Source organism: Suillus subalutaceus (assembly GCF_016647625.1).
Source record: "Suillus subalutaceus strain FC151 chromosome Unknown DFJ58scaffold_15, whole genome shotgun sequence".
In the NCBI taxonomy this organism is placed as follows: domain Eukaryota; kingdom Fungi; phylum Basidiomycota; class Agaricomycetes; order Boletales; family Suillaceae; genus Suillus; species Suillus subalutaceus.
In genome coordinates, this window is record NW_024540264.1 from 63,050 (window position 1) to 80,431 (window position 17,382).

At 48.8% G+C, this 17,382-nt stretch overlaps 7 protein-coding genes across 7 annotated transcripts; 2 read left to right on the forward strand and 5 right to left on the reverse strand.

The window, feature by feature from the left end:
* Nucleotides 1–2,144: 2,144 nt before the first annotated feature.
* On the forward strand, nt 2,145–3,056 carry DFJ58DRAFT_838028 (uncharacterized protein; the record flags this gene model as incomplete). The annotated part of the gene is made up of 1 exon (XM_041392431.1): nt 2,145–3,056. One exon carries the CDS (start codon nt 2,145–2,147, stop codon nt 3,054–3,056), a length of 912 nt encoding a protein of 303 aa, XP_041248043.1.
* A 488-nt stretch (nt 3,057–3,544) lies between these two features.
* On the reverse strand, nt 3,545–4,923 carry DFJ58DRAFT_767889 (XPA protein C-terminus-domain-containing protein). The gene is made up of 6 exons (XM_041388886.1): nt 4,712–4,923; nt 4,359–4,646; nt 4,215–4,305; nt 4,146–4,173; nt 4,078–4,096; nt 3,545–4,033 (listed from the first exon to the last, which is right to left on the reverse strand). Exons 1-6 carry the CDS (start codon nt 4,806–4,808, stop codon nt 3,669–3,671), a joined length of 888 nt encoding a protein of 295 aa, XP_041248044.1. The 5' UTR covers nt 4,809–4,923; the 3' UTR covers nt 3,545–3,668.
* A 485-nt stretch (nt 4,924–5,408) lies between these two features.
* On the reverse strand, nt 5,409–7,948 carry DFJ58DRAFT_767893 (histone deacetylase complex, catalytic component RPD3). Its single transcript, XM_041388887.1, has 14 exons — nt 7,805–7,948; nt 7,691–7,743; nt 7,559–7,634; nt 7,383–7,500; nt 7,248–7,322; nt 7,090–7,197; nt 7,006–7,036; nt 6,802–6,943; nt 6,662–6,754; nt 6,504–6,612; nt 6,316–6,456; nt 6,208–6,265; nt 6,097–6,173; nt 5,409–6,043 (listed from the first exon to the last, which is right to left on the reverse strand). The coding sequence occupies exons 1-14, from the start codon at nt 7,853–7,855 to the stop codon at nt 5,532–5,534; spliced, it is 1,644 nt and encodes a 547-aa protein (XP_041248045.1). The 5' UTR covers nt 7,856–7,948; the 3' UTR covers nt 5,409–5,531.
* A 16-nt stretch (nt 7,949–7,964) lies between these two features.
* Nucleotides 7,965–8,906, reverse strand: DFJ58DRAFT_767897 (uncharacterized protein). The gene is made up of 5 exons (XM_041388888.1): nt 8,691–8,906; nt 8,369–8,628; nt 8,270–8,311; nt 8,190–8,213; nt 7,965–8,140 (listed from the first exon to the last, which is right to left on the reverse strand). The coding sequence occupies exons 1-5, from the start codon at nt 8,887–8,889 to the stop codon at nt 8,051–8,053; spliced, it is 615 nt and encodes a 204-aa protein (XP_041248046.1). The 5' UTR covers nt 8,890–8,906; the 3' UTR covers nt 7,965–8,050.
* A 344-nt stretch (nt 8,907–9,250) lies between these two features.
* On the forward strand, nt 9,251–11,076 carry DFJ58DRAFT_767900 (succinyl-CoA synthetase beta chain SSC-beta). The gene is made up of 9 exons (XM_041388889.1): nt 9,251–9,373; nt 9,423–9,494; nt 9,557–9,629; nt 9,687–9,786; nt 9,834–9,924; nt 9,973–10,319; nt 10,368–10,607; nt 10,658–10,862; nt 10,928–11,076. Exons 1-9 carry the CDS (start codon nt 9,335–9,337, stop codon nt 11,000–11,002), a joined length of 1,242 nt encoding a protein of 413 aa, XP_041248047.1. The 5' UTR covers nt 9,251–9,334; the 3' UTR covers nt 11,003–11,076.
* DFJ58DRAFT_767904 (uncharacterized protein) lies at nt 11,077–16,600 on the reverse strand. The gene is given in 24 exon segments (XM_041388890.1): nt 11,077–11,296; nt 11,316–11,468; nt 11,488–11,969; nt 11,992–12,200; nt 12,255–12,705; nt 12,752–13,142; nt 13,163–13,366; nt 13,465–13,611; nt 13,639–13,819; nt 13,854–13,973; nt 14,020–14,160; nt 14,197–14,313; nt 14,340–14,459; nt 14,511–14,640; nt 14,734–14,915; nt 14,944–14,974; nt 15,008–15,111; nt 15,167–15,250; nt 15,278–15,444; nt 15,570–15,735; nt 15,773–15,849; nt 15,872–15,976; nt 16,027–16,083; nt 16,113–16,600. 24 exon segments carry the CDS (start codon nt 16,375–16,377, stop codon nt 11,175–11,177), a joined length of 4,206 nt encoding a protein of 1,401 aa, XP_041248048.1. The 5' UTR covers nt 16,378–16,600; the 3' UTR covers nt 11,077–11,174.
* On the reverse strand, nt 16,580–17,342 carry DFJ58DRAFT_767906 (uncharacterized protein; the record flags this gene model as incomplete). Its single annotated transcript, XM_041388891.1, has 6 exons — nt 16,580–16,736; nt 16,846–17,001; nt 17,052–17,065; nt 17,107–17,139; nt 17,182–17,229; nt 17,277–17,342. Coding segments are annotated over 6 exons (405 nt in total), but the record flags the coding sequence as incomplete, so codon positions are not given.
* Nucleotides 17,343–17,382: the final 40 nt, after the last annotated feature.

Below are 17,382 nucleotides of genomic sequence, written 5' to 3' on the forward strand. Positions count from 1 at the left end.
CAATGTGCAAAACACCTCAATGCGCTGCTTGAATCACCTCAAAAAAATTTAGATGCATGTAGGCTACTTAGAGATGATGTACTGTCCAAGTAGAATAAAAATTTCTTGAGTGTTGCAGCTGTGAGAGACGGAATAGTGGTAATTTGCAACCTTGTATAATCATAAATGATCCAGATCCCATAGATCCTAGAGAGATATTCAAAAAATTACACCCGGGGTATATCAAGCACCTTGTCAGGGTGTCAGAACACAATTTCGATAGAGGTCATTCTCTTGTTTTAAGATGCTATAGACGGAGGATTGTGGACATGTATGAAAGCGTGACAACAGATAGGAGAGTGTGTAAGAAATTCAATCTCCTCTACGGCACACTCGGCTTGATACACGGCACTGTCCAGTCAGTCGCATTCACATTGCATTGTCTCGGTCTCGTATTCTCGCAATGCCTCCAAACCGCCGGTGTAACCTTCAGAAGAAAGCTGAAGAAGATGCAACTCGTGAGGCCAAATTCACAGCTGCTATCCAGGCTGTCAAAGACAAAAAGACCAAGAACCTCCGGACAGCAGCTGCACAGTTCAAAGTGCCATATGACACTCTTCGTCGACGGGCACTGAACCTGACCAAACCTCATTCGAAAGCCCACAAAAACCAACAGCTACTCACCGAAGGACAGGAAGAAACATTATGTCACTGGGCCCAGTACCTGGCAATGACGGGTCACCCTCTCTCCAAGCGCAGCCTTCGTGCAAAGGTGTCAGAGCTGAGCGAGAAGTTAAAGGCAAAGAAGAAGCTGACTGGTAAAGATAAGGGGCCTTCAAAAATGTGGATCAGCTATTTTCTTGCTCGCCATCCGGAAATCAAGCTGGGACGCCCTACTGGAATTGATCCGAAGCGCATGCAAATGTTCAATTACACAACTGTTAATCACCACTTCAAACTCCTTGACAACTTCTTGAAATCGGAGAACATTCCCTGGGAGAACGTGTATAACATGGATGAGAAGGGGATACAACTTGGGGGAGGGAGGAAATGTGATAACACGAAGTACCTGTTTTCACGGAACGCAAAAGCCAGGGTCAGGGCAAAGAGTGACCAACTTGAGCTGGTGACCGTGATCGAGTGCGTGTGTGCAGATGGCTCCAATCTGAAGCCCGGCTTTGTATTTTCTGGGTCACAAATATACCCGGAATACTATGAAGAAGATGGTATAATGTGAGTCTCTGCTCGATGATAGGTAGAACGAAACTCACTCAATTATAGAGTTGCAACATCCGAAAATGGTTGGACGAGTGACTTTATTGGCACTGAGTGGTTTGTGAAAAGCTTCGTGCCGCAAGCCAAAGCACGAAATTCATCCGGTCAACCGATCCTCCTAATATATGATGGACACCGCTCACACGAGACCATCAAACTTCGTCAAGCAGCAGAAGAACATGGCATTCACCTTTTTTGTCTCCCCCCGCACACGACACATCGTTTACAACCCCTTGATGTTGGCGTTTTTGGTCCCCTACAGAAACAATGGCAGAGACGCAGTGAGGTTGTGATGGAAGAGACTGGGGAGGGGATCAAAAAGCGCAACGTGATTCAAGAGTATATGAAGGCGAGAGATATTGCATTTAAAGAGGAGACGATCCTGCAGGCATGGAAAAAAAAGTGGAATTAGACCGATAAACCCAGGAATATTTACAGAAGAGGATTACGCACCAAGTTACGAGTCATCCACCCAGTTGCACCTCCCTGCCACCTTCCCTCAGGCTAATCACACATTCTCTGATCCCCTTTCCGACACTGATCCAACATACGAGCCACCACAAGAAACTTCATCCGACTCTGACGGTTCAGAATCGGGTTCAGACTCGTCAGAATCTGATAATGGCAGTGATCCGAGTCATACCCCTAGAATAATAGGACAAGGAAACTTACCCCCGCAGTGGTCAGGAGCCCAGTCCCTTGAGTCTTCATCAGTGCCGGAAGCAGGCCCCTCCAATTTTTCCGGTTCACTGTCATTAGTGCCAGAAACAGATCCCAGCACGACTCAGACGACTCATCCCGCAAACACACTTCGGCGCCACACTCGATCAGTGTCTGCAAGTACGAAACTGCCGCTCTCACGAAGTGCAACACCAGTCGAGCGACCGAAAATGATTGTGGAACGTCTCCAACAGGCCGAGGAGGAGATTGAATGGCTCCGTCGAGAAAATGAATTATTGATGTTCCAAAAAGATGCTGCGGAGACTCACTGCTATTTTTCAGCTCAGATGGCCGACCACTACAAAGCACGGTTGAACAAGAAGCTGGACGACAAAACTCGCAAGGGATCAAGCAAGAAACGAACGAAGCCCTATTCAAGGGTGCTGACATCAGAGGAAGGCCGTGCGGAGCTGAGGGAATTGGAGGCTGATCAGGCTGAGCGCGAGCGTCAGGAGGAAGCGAGTAAACAGAAGAAGGTTGCAGAGGAACAGGGAAAACGTGATCGGCGAGCAGAGCAGGAGCGTTCTCAAGCTGCATTTACAGGCGCAATCAAGACCAAAAAGCTGGAGGAATTACGAGACGTAGCCGCAGCCTTGCGATTGCCGGAGACTGGACTCAAGGCTGAATTGTTACAGCGAATTTTGCAGCACTTCAACGACCACCCGGGACTCAAGAAAAATCAACGCTATGATGGTTTATTTAATCCCCCCCGTTCTCGCAGGCGCCGTCTCGAAAATGACAATAGTGTGGCGCCTGAATTCCCGCAAGATATGATTCCCGCAAATTCGATTCAACAACCATCCAGGTATCAACCACAGCTGCCTGTCACTCATTCCTCAATGTCAGCCATGGATCTGCCCCCACCCGGCTACGCACCTCCATATTATTCAATGCACCATTCTGTACCTCGGTCTCCACCTGTTCTTCACCCTCCCTTCACACCGGTTGGTAGCGCTAGTATGTCTCAGGATTTTCGAGTTGGTGGAGTGCAGATGTATGACATTGGGGGCTCTGGTGATGCAGGCCGTCAGCTGTATGAGTCAAGACTCTATCAACAGTACCATTACAATCACAATAATTAGTATATAGACCACGATCCTCGATAATATTCATTTTCAATGCGATGCGCAACGACGAGCTTCAGAGTCTTCGGAGAGTGAAAGTTGACGGTGCCGCTGCTGTGCCGACGTGTGACACAGCGTGACCATGTTTTGCAGAATACCAGTCAGACCCTGAGTTTTCTCGGCCTTCATCCGACACTCCACCAAAAAATCAGAAAAATCAGAAAAAATCATATTCATATAGAGTAGCTACGAATATATAATGGTGCAAATCAGTAGAAGATAATATGATGCGGTTGAGGAGTTACAAAAGATTTATTGAAAATGTTGCAGAACCCCAGGAGTGATAGTAATGTACACGTGCACGAGACCAGGGGACCGGGACTTTTTCTCCCGGTTATTACAGCGGCCTATAGGTAACCGCGTGAAAAATCACGGAGAACTGTGTTTTGCAGGTCTTTTACCTATGATGGGAGGGATTGGTAAAGGATGCGCGTATGCGCAGCTTGTTCAAAAAATTGCAAGACGAGTGTATGATATTAATTATGGTTAGACACAATTATGAGTCCTAGTCCTGATCCAAGATCCCCTGAGCCAGGTACTGACAATGACGATTTCGAGCGCTTAAACAAATCAAAAGACCTCAACGTCGATAGTGAATCCACATTCATGGCAAATTTGCCGACCCATGCCATCCCCGAGGTCTTCCGTTACCCCGAAGGCATGTTTATGCTCCTGGTCTTTTCGTCGTTGCCACACACCTTCTCTAGTCCGTCTGCGCAGGTCTCGAAGTCCTTCCTCGAACTTCTTGTTCTTCTTTTTCTTCTTCTCCTCCGATCGACGCTCCCATTCAGTGTCTAGAGCCTCTGGTGAACCCCATTTCTTCCACGCAAAATCTTCGACTTGACATCGCAAGAAGAGCATCATATTCGCAAACGTTGATTTATGAGGATTAGCTTTGAGTAGATGGGGTAGCAGCTCTCGATCCCGAAGTTCGGCTGGACCTATCAGTATATGCACTACAACCAAGTCAAAAACTCACGGTCAGTTAAGAGATAATCCTGATCGTCTGTCAGAGGGGGCGAAAGTGGGGCAAAAGCGAAGACTTACTTCTTTGCATTCAGTCTTTGTCAACAAACTGTATTTCTCTGGGCATTCATCCTTGCATTTGTTACATACCAAGCATCCAATATCTTCTTGTATGTGTAATCGATGTCGATAGACTGGCATTCTCTGCACTTCGGATTCAGGCTCGGATCCAAGTACATCGCTGTGATACAACTATCATTAGGACCTCAAAAGAGAGGAAAAAGTAAGACGTACGCGGTTCCAAGTTCTGCTTGGCTCGTTGTCTTTCTCGTTCCCGCTCCTTCGCCCTTGAGTCTTCATCCACCTCCTTCCCATCCTCGACCAAAAATCCACCTTTCGAGTTGACCATTTTAGACAGGTCATACTCAAAGTACTTGCCGAGGCGTGAGTCACGCTTCAGTGGCTTAGGAGCTGTCGGTGAAGTGGACACAGCTGGAATCACTTCGAGAGGGCGTTTCTGGTTCGGGTTTGGTGTAGATGACGGGCCTGCCTCTTGTTCTCGTTGTCTCTGCCTTGCTTTTGCTAAGAACTACGTTAGCTGAAATATAGACTAAAACGTGGGCACCCTCGTCATCACTAGCATGTACCTTTGAGGCGGTTAAGCTCAATGCGCTTGATTTGCTCGGGTGTTAGAAGCGAGTTTTCGGCAGCTGAAGGTGCAGGAGGAGCGTTCCGTCCTTCCATCACTAAATTGTTCGAGACTCCGAGTGATCGCTAGTTCTAACAAGGTCGGAGACGGTGTTTCTTTTGCATATGACAAAGACCTCAGTCTTACGGATTAGGAAGTTGGGTATTTTTGCCACTCACAAATGAGTGGACGTCGATAAGATAGGCCTCGAGCAGTTTCGGTAAACGTCACGTGATATGCGTGACAAAAGCATGAATGTATATAGGATGTTCGTAGCGACAAGATATAAAAAAACAGAGACGGAAGAGTTGCAGTGTATGTACTTCTCGACGAGTCGTCCGTTACAGAATTACCATTTGTGCAAAATTGAAGGAGGAGATGCCAACACAAGCAAGATGCAAGGTATACATTCCCGGTAAAGTCACAGCAAGTCACATCTTGCTTGTGTTGGCATCTCCTCCTTCAATTTTGCACAAATGGTAATTCTGTAACGGACGACTCGTCGAGAAGTACATACACTACAACTCTTCCGTCTCTGTTTTTTTATATCTTGTCGCTACGAACATCCTATATACATTCATGCTTTTGTCACGCATATCACGTGACGTTTACCGAAACTGCTCGAGGCCTATCTTAGAACTGAACAGACTCGGAGCCGCTGAGTAACAACTAGCACGCATTGTCTGCGAGCTCATTCCCGGTGTTCGATTAATATATCGGTAGCATAACGACAGCAATAATAGCAAGCAAGATACAAAGTGGTCAGCCGAAGCAAGTCATCAACTTTCTACACTTGTTGCCACAGCGTCGTCAACAACCGCCACTGTACCGTTCTGTTTTGGCGACTTGTCGCCCGAGTGATGATCTGTCGTGCCATTTGTAACGACTGGTTCGATAGGTGTAGGCCCGCTTTCTGCAGTCGTTGGAGTATCAATTTCCATCGGCAAATGCCCGCTCAACACGGGGCGAACCATCGTGGTGTGTCCACTAGGACCAGCCCCATGGGTAGAGCCTGCAGCACCCGAACTCAAGATGCCCACACCGATACCAAACCTCCTTCCACTAGCAATGTCCGCCTCACTTGAGCGACTTCTCGGTTCGCTGTCACGATCCCGATGCTGTGTGTGATCTCTACGCCCCCCCTCTCCCTCATCATCCGAGTCAGATAGTTCTCCGTCCGCTTGGATGCGAGAGTCCAATAGCCGTCGGTGTCTCCTGATATCAGGAGGAATCAAGTCTTCGTCCTGATTAAGGTCATCCATGTCGTCGTCTATCGGCATTTTTGGGATATCTAATAGTTTAATGAACATTCCAACACCTACCCAATACCTTCGAAATCCATACCTGTCATATGAATACCGGGAGGCCCTCCCAAATGTCGCAGATTGTCGAGTACGATATTCTTGACACGTTCCAAGTTACTCCGGTGTATTCATATCCTCTGTATTTGATGACCTCACGTCTAATTCGTAGTCGGGTCCAAAATACTCGTAGTATTCATTAACGGGTATTTCTAGATCATGTCAGTACGAGGTGAGAGAACCGCACTGAAACGAGGCCAACCTGGTGCCAGTTCAACACCAGCTGCGAGACCGGTTTCATAAGCCCATGCCCGACTGACATTGCGCATTGTGTAACCCCCGCCTCCAAGCAGTAGCAGGGGCTTGTTGAAGGACTTGACAAATTTGACACAGTTGGCATGCCCTGGATAAAAGTTCAGAATAAGTCAAGGGTAACACTTTTGGTCATACCTCGCATAGAAAGGTTTAGGCAGCCGAGTTTATCACCCGACAAGGAGTCTGTTCCACACTGAAGGACAATGGCCGACGGGTCGTACGACGCCATGACCTCACGGATCACCTGTATTGACAACATGTAGACGCCAGTTGGAAAAGAAAACTTCACTCACAGGTTCGAACACCGATTTATAGTTTTCGTCCGAGATTCCGTCACGCAATGGAAAGTTCAGCGAGTAATACTTTCCTTTGCCTATTCCTATGTCCTGATAGGTGTCAGCAATATTCCAACAACAGGACAAGTGACACGCACCCGCAATTCTCCAGTTCCTGGAAAGTACTCGCCATATTTGTGGAAACTGACCGTCATGACCCGATCTGTAGTGTAGAACGCTTCTTCCACCCCGTCGCCGTGATGCACATCGACGTCAATGTAAAGGACTCTGGTATGATATCTGGTGGAGTTCGATCGTCAGGACCATGTCATAATTAAACTTTGCAATTAGAACGCGCTCACCGGAGCAACTCAAGAATGCCCAGCACGATGTCTACAGCATGTAATTAGCGTGGAAATAGCTGTTGCAGAAAGAATCTGTATGACCATTGACATAGCAAAAGCCGCTTGCTTCACTTTTCTTCGAGTGATGAAGACCACCGGCCCAGTTTACAGCTATATCACATTTGTCTCGACTGAGACGCGCAGCACCCTCTGCAGGACACATGAGCGTTGACTTGTCATACTCCGTGAAACAGTGTTACCCATGGAGCCTCCGGCTGAGATAGAACAGTAGTCGAACAGCCCATCGAAAACGGGACAATCATCACCAACGTTGTCTATGAAAGGAAGCCAGGATAGTTAAACGACACGAGAAGATACGAGGCGAAATCACTTGCATTTATGTTGTTCTTTTATGTACGAATTCATATTGCTGGGGGTGATGCGACTGAGGAACTCGACGTATTCGTCAGAGTGAAACTGTGTCATTTCGCGTTTTGTTGCAGGTTTAGCACGCTGCAAAAAAGTGAAATCTGGATCAAGGGAACGTCCATGCATTCGCAGGTACACTCACGAATATCTCCATTTTCTTGTACAGGCCATAGTTCATAACCAAGGAATGACACATTCGTATACGAGTTGGTTTCATCCTGTTCCGGGCAGATAATCATGTCACAACCCTCAACCTGACAGAGCCATAACTCACGGGTGCCCGGGACCATAGTGAAAACCCCCGATGTCCGAGTCGAAGAAGTAACACTGACGAGGAAGTAGGCATGATCTAATCGAAGGATTTTCGGCCGCAAAGAAAATGACTTACCACTCTCTTCTTCTGACTTTCGCCATCAAGGGGTATCATGTTTTGCGACATTGTTTGTAGAATAAGTAGAACAGTGAAGGACTGTCAGTATTTAACCGCTGAGCAGCCTTGAATTGGGTTAAAGATGACTTTCGTGAGTTGAGGGCACCCTGAGCACACGTGATCTGGTAACGGTTTTTGGATTCAACAATGCAGCATGAGGTACTATTACTAGTTGTGAGGTATGCTATACGACACACTCGAACTTCAGATTTTTGCCTTTCCCAGCAGTGCTTCACTACCCTTGTAGACGAGAGTGGATGGGGCGAAACCGAAATCATCGTTAAGTTTGATGTCCTGCGCAAGGACTTAATGAAACCCCATTGGCAGATGAAAACCCACTGACCAACTCTCCTGCTATGACCCGGACCTACGGATTTAAGTATATAAGCGCCTCGTTTGCATCATGAAACACTATGAACAGACCATGGACCAATGATGAACTGCATGTAATCCTGCAAACCAGAGCTGGATGAAAATCAGGGGTGAGAAGATCATCCATCGTCGTTCTCAATTCTTACTTACCTCTCGGCCAAATGTTGTCTCAAAGGTTTGCATGAAAGGCGTTACGGCGTTCAAGGTTAGTGGGAGGTCGAGGTTCGCCGTGGGTACTACCTCTTCAACGCGCGAGATAACTTGCTTGAGGGCCTCTCGAGCTTCTGAGAGATTGTTCTCCATTGGTGTATTACGGGTGCGGGTGTCATACGAAAAGATGTGTGGGGCGGGTCCTGACACGCATTCGATGAGGAGAATAAAATGATCCCGCGCATGCCGCAAATGTTTTCCTGCGGGCAGTCTCTCAGTAACATGCACGAGTTCGTATTGATCACATGAAGTGTAATGTCACCAATAGTTGACCCTGGAAGGAATTTAGATTGGGCAGTGAGCTGGTCGTCGGAAGTTAAGATATTCTCCACAAGATCAAGGGCCTGTCGAAGAACAGTAGTCGACACAAATTGAAGCTGAATGAGGGGAGAGAGGCTAGCAATATCACTACCGTTTGGATGAGACGAGTCTACTTCAGTGACCATGGTGGAAACTGACATGAGGGGATGCGGGTGCTCTCAGGCTACTGTTCAAACGAATTTTTATCTCTATCACATATGCATTTGCAATGAGGCTAGCCTCGAGGATAATTCATGACCGAGGCTATTAGATAGAAGATCAGTAGTACTAAGTAAGTGCCAATGGCAATGATAGTGCATGTTCCTTCTGCCAAATTTCGAACAACCCACGATTTAAAGATAGGTTATCCGAACTCAAGGCGAGGTCACGATATTTCCATCTGCCAGAGCTACTCCAAGCTAAGAAAAGCGGATCAGAGACTGGAAGATTCTTGTGACAAAAAGTCTACCGTCGTCGTCACTCTGGCTGAAGAACACAAACATGTGTTTCCATGCCTTTTCACTGACACTCCGCTGATATAAGCAAGCGCGCCCCCGCTTTTCCCGAAGCTGAGAATTATCACGTCTCAATCACATCTCTTCCTCAATGCTTGCCTCCTTCAGAACAACAGGCTCGTTGGCCCGAGTAAGTGACATTTAATTCATGTTTGTTTTTGTATCTGATTGCTGCATAGCGGGCAGCATCTGCCGGTCAAAGGCGTTTCCTTTCGATTCATGAATACCAGTCGGTGAATCTACTAAACTCGGTGAGATTGCTTAGAAATCATAAGCGTTTTCATAGCGTGACGATTATTGCTTTGATCCCTAGTATGGCATACCAACACCAAAGAGCATCGTTGCAAAGTCTCCTGAAGAGGCCTACAGCGTCGCTCAGAATTTTGGTGAGCTTTTGGAATCTTCATGACGTGTATCCCTCTCGCTAAGACTCGGATGCCCAGGCACAGACAAACTCGTGATTAAGGCACAAGTGCTTGCCGGTGGCCGGGGAAAAGGAAAATTCGACAATGGCTTCCAGGGTGGTGTGCATACCGTCGACAAGTATGTCACAACTGACATAGAAATGTCCCTACTCATCTGGTCAAAAGTCCACAGCAAGCACAGGAATATGCTGGCAAGATGATTGGTTCAAAACTCATCACGAAACAAACTGGTGCTGGTGGTAGAATCTGCAATGCTGTTTGTACATTCTTTACGAGCTGTTTCCCGTCTCTGACTACAGGACAGGTTATGCTTGCTGAGCGTCGTGATCCTTCCCACGAATACTATGTTGCTGTACTAAACGACCGTGTTACCCAAGGTGTTGTTCTTGTCGCGTCCAATCAGGGAGGCATGAACATCGAGGAAGTTGCTGCGACTAACCCTGGTGCTATCATTACGACTCCCATCGACTTCGAGAAGGGTTTGAGCAAGTCGACGGCCCTTGAACTTGCCAAAACTCTTGGGATCAAAGAAGGTGGTCAAGAGGAAGCGGCAAACATTTTCATCAACCTGTACAAGATATTCAAGGACAAGGATGCCACTCAAATCGAAATCAACCCCATGTCAGAGACTGTCGATGGCCATGTACTTTGGTGAGCGGAAATCTCACATCCTACGTTTCCCCCCTCAATTTGTATCAGCATGGATGCCAAATTCGGCTTCGATGACAATGCCGAGTTCCGCCATGAGGATATCTTCGCGCTTCGCGATATCTCGCAGGAGGAGCCATCAGAGGTTGAAGCTCAGAAGGCCGGTTTGAACTTCATTAAGCTCGATGGTAGCATTGGTTGTTTAGTCAACGGTGCTGGATTGGCCATGGCCACGATGGACGTTCTGGCCCTACATGGCGGCAATCCCGCCAACTTCTTGGATGTCGGGGGGTACGTAGAACATGATGAGTTGTGCTCTGTACCTGACTACTTATCCTCAGAGGTGCCACCCCCGAGACGGTCAAAAAAGCCTTCGAGATTCTTCTCTCTGACCCTAAGGTCAAGAGTATCTTCATCAACATCTTCGGTGGTATCATGCGCTGCGATTACATTGCCGAGGGCGTCATCAAAGCAACCAAAGAGCTCGGTCCTTACTATTCCATTAGTCGTCAGATTGAAGGGAACGATGGAAACGGAAGCGAAGGAGTAAGTTTTCTTTCTTGACTGTTGCGAAACCTGAGTCTGACTCTTAATCATGTAGGATGATCAAGGCGTCTGGTCTGAAAATAGTTGCATTGGACAGCCTTGATGAAGCTGCTGAGACTGCTGTGCAGCTGGCAGTTTAGAAGTAGAAGTCACTTAGATTACTCACTTGCTTATAAGTTATTGTGATGAGCTGCGGACCTCATACCCGTGGATTGCTAGCAGATGTGCATTGAGAGAGTAGGAAAATAACGAAACAACATATAATAACATGTCAGAGAAACATCAATATATCGTCAGGTAGCATTACACGTATCACCACGACGGTCGTCCATATGGTAGAGGTTGTGCAGGACTATACATAGTAGCGTGCGAAGGTTGAGGAGTAGAGTGTGTTTGCTGCATCGGTGACATCCCAGGCATACCATCAGGACGCCCTTGTCCGCGGCCGGCAACGGTCATGTACGGTTGTGGACCAGCCATCATAGGAGAGTGCATGCATTATCACAGGACTCCCAGCATACATTGAGTGATTCGAAGGAGTCGCTGGATGCAACACAGGACTCATCACTGACATATTGCGTGGGCGGGTTGGGCAGCTCCATTTATCTGTGGTGGTGATTGCGACCCGTGTGGCATAGGCGGAGGGCCCCATACATCGATGGAACCCCATTTGGTGAGGGGTATGCCATCAGCTGCGTAGGGTATGGCGAAGTTACCGGCCTCACTGCACCAGAGTGGCTTTGAGATGGGAGAGGCACCCATATTGGTTGGCCGCCACCAAACATGGGTGAATGCCCGTTGGGTCCGCGCGGAGCAGGACTTGGCGGTGGATACACAAGTGGTGTGGGACTAGGTGGGTGGGCCATCATCGGCGAGTAGGGAAAAGGGGGCCGGACGCTCATGCTTGATGGGTGGACAGGACTATATGTATAATTGGAAGGACGGCTGATGGGTCCGGCTGCAGATGACGGTAACGTACTACTGCTCCTCGTAGCGGAATTCGATGAAGTAGGTACTTGCTGGAATGCACGTGTGACATCATGGAGTGACATCTTGGATGGAACGTTTGCTGCTGAAGTAGGAGGGGGAGTTTCTCCATCTTCCAGACTTGACATCTTGCAATGTGAACGGTAGAGCAGTGAGATCATCCGCAATGCCCTCGAGGGAGTTTACTGCGTGTACTAGAGTCTTGTCAGAGGGCTGTGACCATACAGCTTTTAGATGCTCGGGATCCGGTGCTCTCGCCGGAGATTCCTTTGAAGATGAAAAGCTCAAAGGAGATTTTGTCCATGGTGTGCTGTATGATGCAGATCCAGGGGTGATGAGATTTCTGTCAACCTATACACCCTTGAGCCACGAAAGATGCATAAAAAATACAGCGGGAACACCGACCGATTCATCCGAGCTCTTAGAGTCCAGCTGCGTCGAAACAGCAAGTTTTGGGGAGCTCGTGTCTTTCCCAAGACCATTCACAACGCGACTGATTGTAACCGTCTCCATGGTATGAAAACTTTTGTCAGAAGAGTCTACAGCTGAGGAGAATAGAGCGCTTGGCGGATCACTTTCAAGTGGAGATGCCGGTATTTCGTCCAGCTCGCTGAAGACAGTGAAGGACATCGAGTGCTTCTTTAACTCTTGACTAGCTGTGTCGGATGGGATATCGCGATAAAATGCTACCGCAGAGCCTACCGGCATCTTTGGTTGAGCTCTAGGACGTTGCGTAACGGCTTCCGCTTTGTTGATGCATGGTAATACACTTTGGGCAGAGGGGGCAAGTTCTGGTGGGTTAGGAGGAGGCGAGCAACTGATCGTGTCAAGAGCGCCTGCGTTGGCGCTATCTAGGCTGACTTCTGGAATAGATGGGACAGACAGCAACCCTCCTCCAGGACGGAAGGTCATCGACCTTCGACCGCCCATATGACGAACCCGGCTTTGTTGATCCAACAGGAAGATTGACCTTGGGTCCTGATGGAATGGCGAAAGACGAATGATTATGCCGTGCTCGAGGAAGGAGTACGCGAAACCTGGGCTTGCTTCTGGGAGACGAATAGTTCTTGTGGAGCACATCATTCAAGGAGAAGTCTTTCTTGGTCATGCCATCGACCGGTGGATCCCAAGACATTATATCCCATCGAACCTGCGAACGCGCATTCTTCAAAAAATGAGCTTGCCGCTTAGGAATGGGATCCAAAGGACGTGATTGGCTGGGGAGGCGGACCACAACGGTCATTCGAGGCGAACGTGGTGGTTCACAGCCAGTGACATCGAAGACTTCGTGTTCTTCCCCCCAAATTCGACACGACGTGGCCTCAATGCAGGAGGAAGCCATTTAGGCCCACCTGAATAACCCCGACCATTAGCATTGCCCTGAGATGGAATGACATCTGGTTCGGGCGGTGCATCTGCTGTCTCCTTGATAGACTTGTTTTCGGATTCCGTCTCTTTCATGCCATCCAAAGCTCCCCTGATGCGAGACATCACATCATCGAGAGCAGACATTGGCGCTTCGTCGGTAGCCCGGTCGAGTTAGGCGTTGTGGAGATGTGGGTAACGTCGTGGTGGTTAGATGAATATGACGTTGAGCCATCCGCGATAGAAGAACTCTTCGAAGGCGATATATGCGCCACTGCCTCCCGTAGCGATTCCGGACTCGGAAGGCTCACCGGAGCATCCTGTAACGGTTTGTCCCCAGTCTCCTTTGCAACTTCTTGGTTCGTCGATGAGGATGAAGCTAAAGCTTCCGGACAACCTCAATGGGAGTTTTGCGACGCCACACGCCTGGAGATTTCGGGCGAGCAGGAAGTGTCTTGAGGCTCAGAATCTTCAAAGAAGTCACTTGCGACAGGCCGAGGAGGGCGGGGCGGTCTTTCATTGCCTTTGTATGGCACCTCAGATTGCGGGGCCGCTGGAGCACCAACTAATTTACCCATATCAGAAAAGTCCACCACCTCGAGATCCTCATCTGCAGAAAACGGCAATAAACTCTTCTACTCGGAGCAGCGGCGCAGGCACACGGAGCTGCACAGGTGCTTCTCGAGGCGTTGGCGGCGACGATGGAGGTGGAGCTTTGCTTCTCCAGGAATCCGTTTTTGAGGAAATCGTGCGATTGCTCTGCATTGAAGGGCACAATCGGCCTCGGAATCATCGGCGGTCTGACAGATGCTCTTAGAGATGGCGGTTGCCCTATCGGCTTGACAGGCGTTGGACGTTGTGCCGTGGCATCGACTTGCAGCGCTTGCTGGGAAGGAGATTTAGCTGCTTCCGCAACCTCCTGTATCAATTTCACGGCTTCCGCTTCCTATAGATGAAATGAGCCGTGTGGGATGTTAGTCACGTCACAGAAACCCACTTGAGCGTTCTTCTTCTCTTCGCTTGCCTTGGATTTCTCCTCTAATGCAGCTGCCTTCTGTCGGGCGCGTTCTTTCTCTTTCTCCCGCTCCTCTTCTTCCGCCTGTCGTCGCTGTTTTGCGCGCTCACTGAGATATGCATGGCCGTCTTGTGAACGTCTTCGATGCTCAGCGCAGGAGTTATGAATGGGGCAGGGGTTTCGGAGGTCACCGAGATAGTGGACCAATAAGGGTGACATGACCAACGACACTACCCCATGAAGTTGTAGTGGGCGAATCGAAATGTTGTTGAGAAGCAGACAGAGGTTGATGTGGATCTTTCGCAAAAAGCTCTTCCAGGCGGACCAGTTGAAATATGGGGTGGAAGCTGCCCGATTGGCATCGCGCTTCGACGGTAATGGTGGAGGGCCCATGTTCGAAACGACGATCTGCTATCAAGCATAATTTCATGCTTCTAATAGGAGAAACAGACGGGACGGTCCCAGTTTGGCGGCCCATTATTGGGGAGAGGTGTAAACCATCACGAGTCCTGCCGAAGGGAGCGTGGGGACCAGGACCGTTTCTCGATTGTGCGCGATGAGCGATCATAGCCACCCGCAGGTTTTGGAAGTAAATTGCACTGGGTTGTACTAGGCGACCGCATTGGTCCATCTCGTCCACTACGCATGTCAACTGGAGGTGGAATATGCTCTGTATGAGAGCCTTCCTAGACGTCGAAGCCCCAGGGAAATGACGGAGCTTGGGTGAGAACCGTATAGCTCGAGTCTGTTGAACGTTCATTGAAAAGAACTCTTGGACCTTCCGAAGGCGATGTAGCTAGGATGCGAAGACGCAGGGGACATTGACGGATGTCGAGGAGCAACGTGGTAGAATTCCTTGTGGACCGAAAGATGGAGAGGGGCCTTGATCGTGGCCATCTCCGGTCAAAGTCGTCGCAAAACGATCCTCTTTACTAACAGGTGCTCTGCCGCCATCGACAATCTCTGGGTGGGGTTCGACAGTATCCGTAGCTGGGTCCAGGGTGATGGTACACTTTGCGCACTAGCTTCAGCTGGTGATATCTTGTACTTGCCTTCCGTCGCCAAATTCAAATGACTCCGTCCAGAAAATGGTCATCATCTTCTTCCATCTGCGAAATGTCAGGAAAATGAATAGGAAGAGTGAAATGAAGCGGACCCGTCCCCAGTGGTGGGCGTTTGGATCAAGGTGAACACCTCGGAATGCATCAGCTTCTTCTAGCGTCACACTATTGTGAATGAGGAGCATCAGAGGGCTTCTGTGATTCAGGGACCTTGGGTGATGGTCGGCCTAAAGAAGGCAGATCAATTCACGGACTGCACCTACAACATTTGCAACGTACCATGAGCAACTTCGGCAGCCGTAGGAAAGTCTGAGGGACCTGCAGTGTCCGGGAACAAGACTGGTGCTACGACTTTCGGATGCCCCCAAGCCGGTTTGGACGCAGTGTCCTTCTTCCCCGTGGCGGACGAAGTCGATGCGATAGCTCGTGGTTTGTGGCTGAATGACTTTGCCAGCGACAGGGAGCTGCGGGGCAGCTGGAACAGAAACGGGCGCTGGTGCAGCGGCATGCGGAAGTGGCTGTGGAGGGGGTCCATTGGAATTGATTGTGTTTGAAGAGACTGGAGGTGCCGGATGGTGGACGCGACCAACCCGGACCAGTTGTGGTTGATAAAACAGGCGCCGCTGTGAGCTTGGTGGTCACGAGCCGAGAATGCGTGCTTATTGGTGGAGCTACAGGTCGGACAGCTACAGGACGTCGTATTGGATATTATTATTAAACACAACATTGAACTTACGAGCTGGACTGCCAGACTTGACGACAGGTACGTGGTTCGATGACGTGGTAGCAGACCCTGAAGAGGATGAGTTCTTCTGTAGGAACTTCTTGTTGATGTTGACAGAAGTAAATTTCTTTGGATGTGGGGCAGCAATGATGAATCTGAAGCAGGAAGAGCCAGTTGAGTGCGAGATTGAGTTGATGAGTTCGTAGGTGAGATCAATGGAGGTGAACTTGAAGTCTTGAGAGTACAAGCTGCGACTACAGAATGTTCTTCGGAGACATTGGATGAACTCAACGACGCATTAACAGGTCCCTCTTCTGCATGATTTTCAGTTAGCCCCGTGTTTGAGTTGTCGATATTGGCCATATACGCGTCCCAAGACGCCGATAGTCAGTTTTCTGTCCCTACAGAGATTATAGCAAGAGCCGAGAAGGAAATCAAATAAAAATACACAACAATGAGTTAAAACGTTGAAAATGACACGGTTAACCTGTTATTGACTTGCCTACAAGCTTTATAGCGGACAAACGATATTTCGTTGTCGTCGACGAGCAGAAATCAAACGAGGTAGGCAGAGCGCAACGTTGAGCGGGCGGTTTAGCCTATTTCGGTTAAGTACCTAATAAACTACATGGTGTTATATGCTAGCGAGCTCAGCCTCCTTTTTATTCAGTCGGTCAACTTCTGCATCAAGAGCTACATTTGCCATCTCAATCTGAAGGATGCTCGATATCAACTCTGTCCATTTGTTCTCCAACGATGTCAACTGGTTTCCAATTCGCGTCTTCAAAAAAAGTATGAACAAATTGGTCTCCTGATCAACACGAATCATACCTGAGAGTTCTTGCGTTCTCTGTTAACATCTTGTGGTGCCGCTGCTTCAACTCCTCGAGCGCTGTTTCTGCTTGCTTGGCTGTCGCTTCTAACAAGTAATTATGAATTCTCCAAGCATTAGGTCCATATGTCTGCAGCAGCGCGAGATTCGTGTGCCTTTGAGAGACCGTGAACCCAAAGTACTTGAAGGATAATTGAAGACTTACCGAATACGCTGGTGCTCTAGTTGGGGACTGTGCATTCTTCAGCGCTTGTTGCCACTCCCTCGTCTGTGCCTGGGGTAGACGGTCGGTGCTGGAAGTTGATATCTTACGGTATCCAAAGGTGCTAAAGGACTTGATGAGACTCGACGCGCGCGAGCTCAGCAGCAAGCCCAGGTTTGTCCTAAACTATGTCAGGTCTATGAACGACCAAAAGGTAGCTTAACATACCTTGAAGAGCTCTATTGGAGGGGGGAACGCGAGGATGCAGAGTCTGCGGTGGTTTTGGCTCACGTGCTAGCTCGCGCTCGACTTTTTCTCTCAATATGGATTCTGC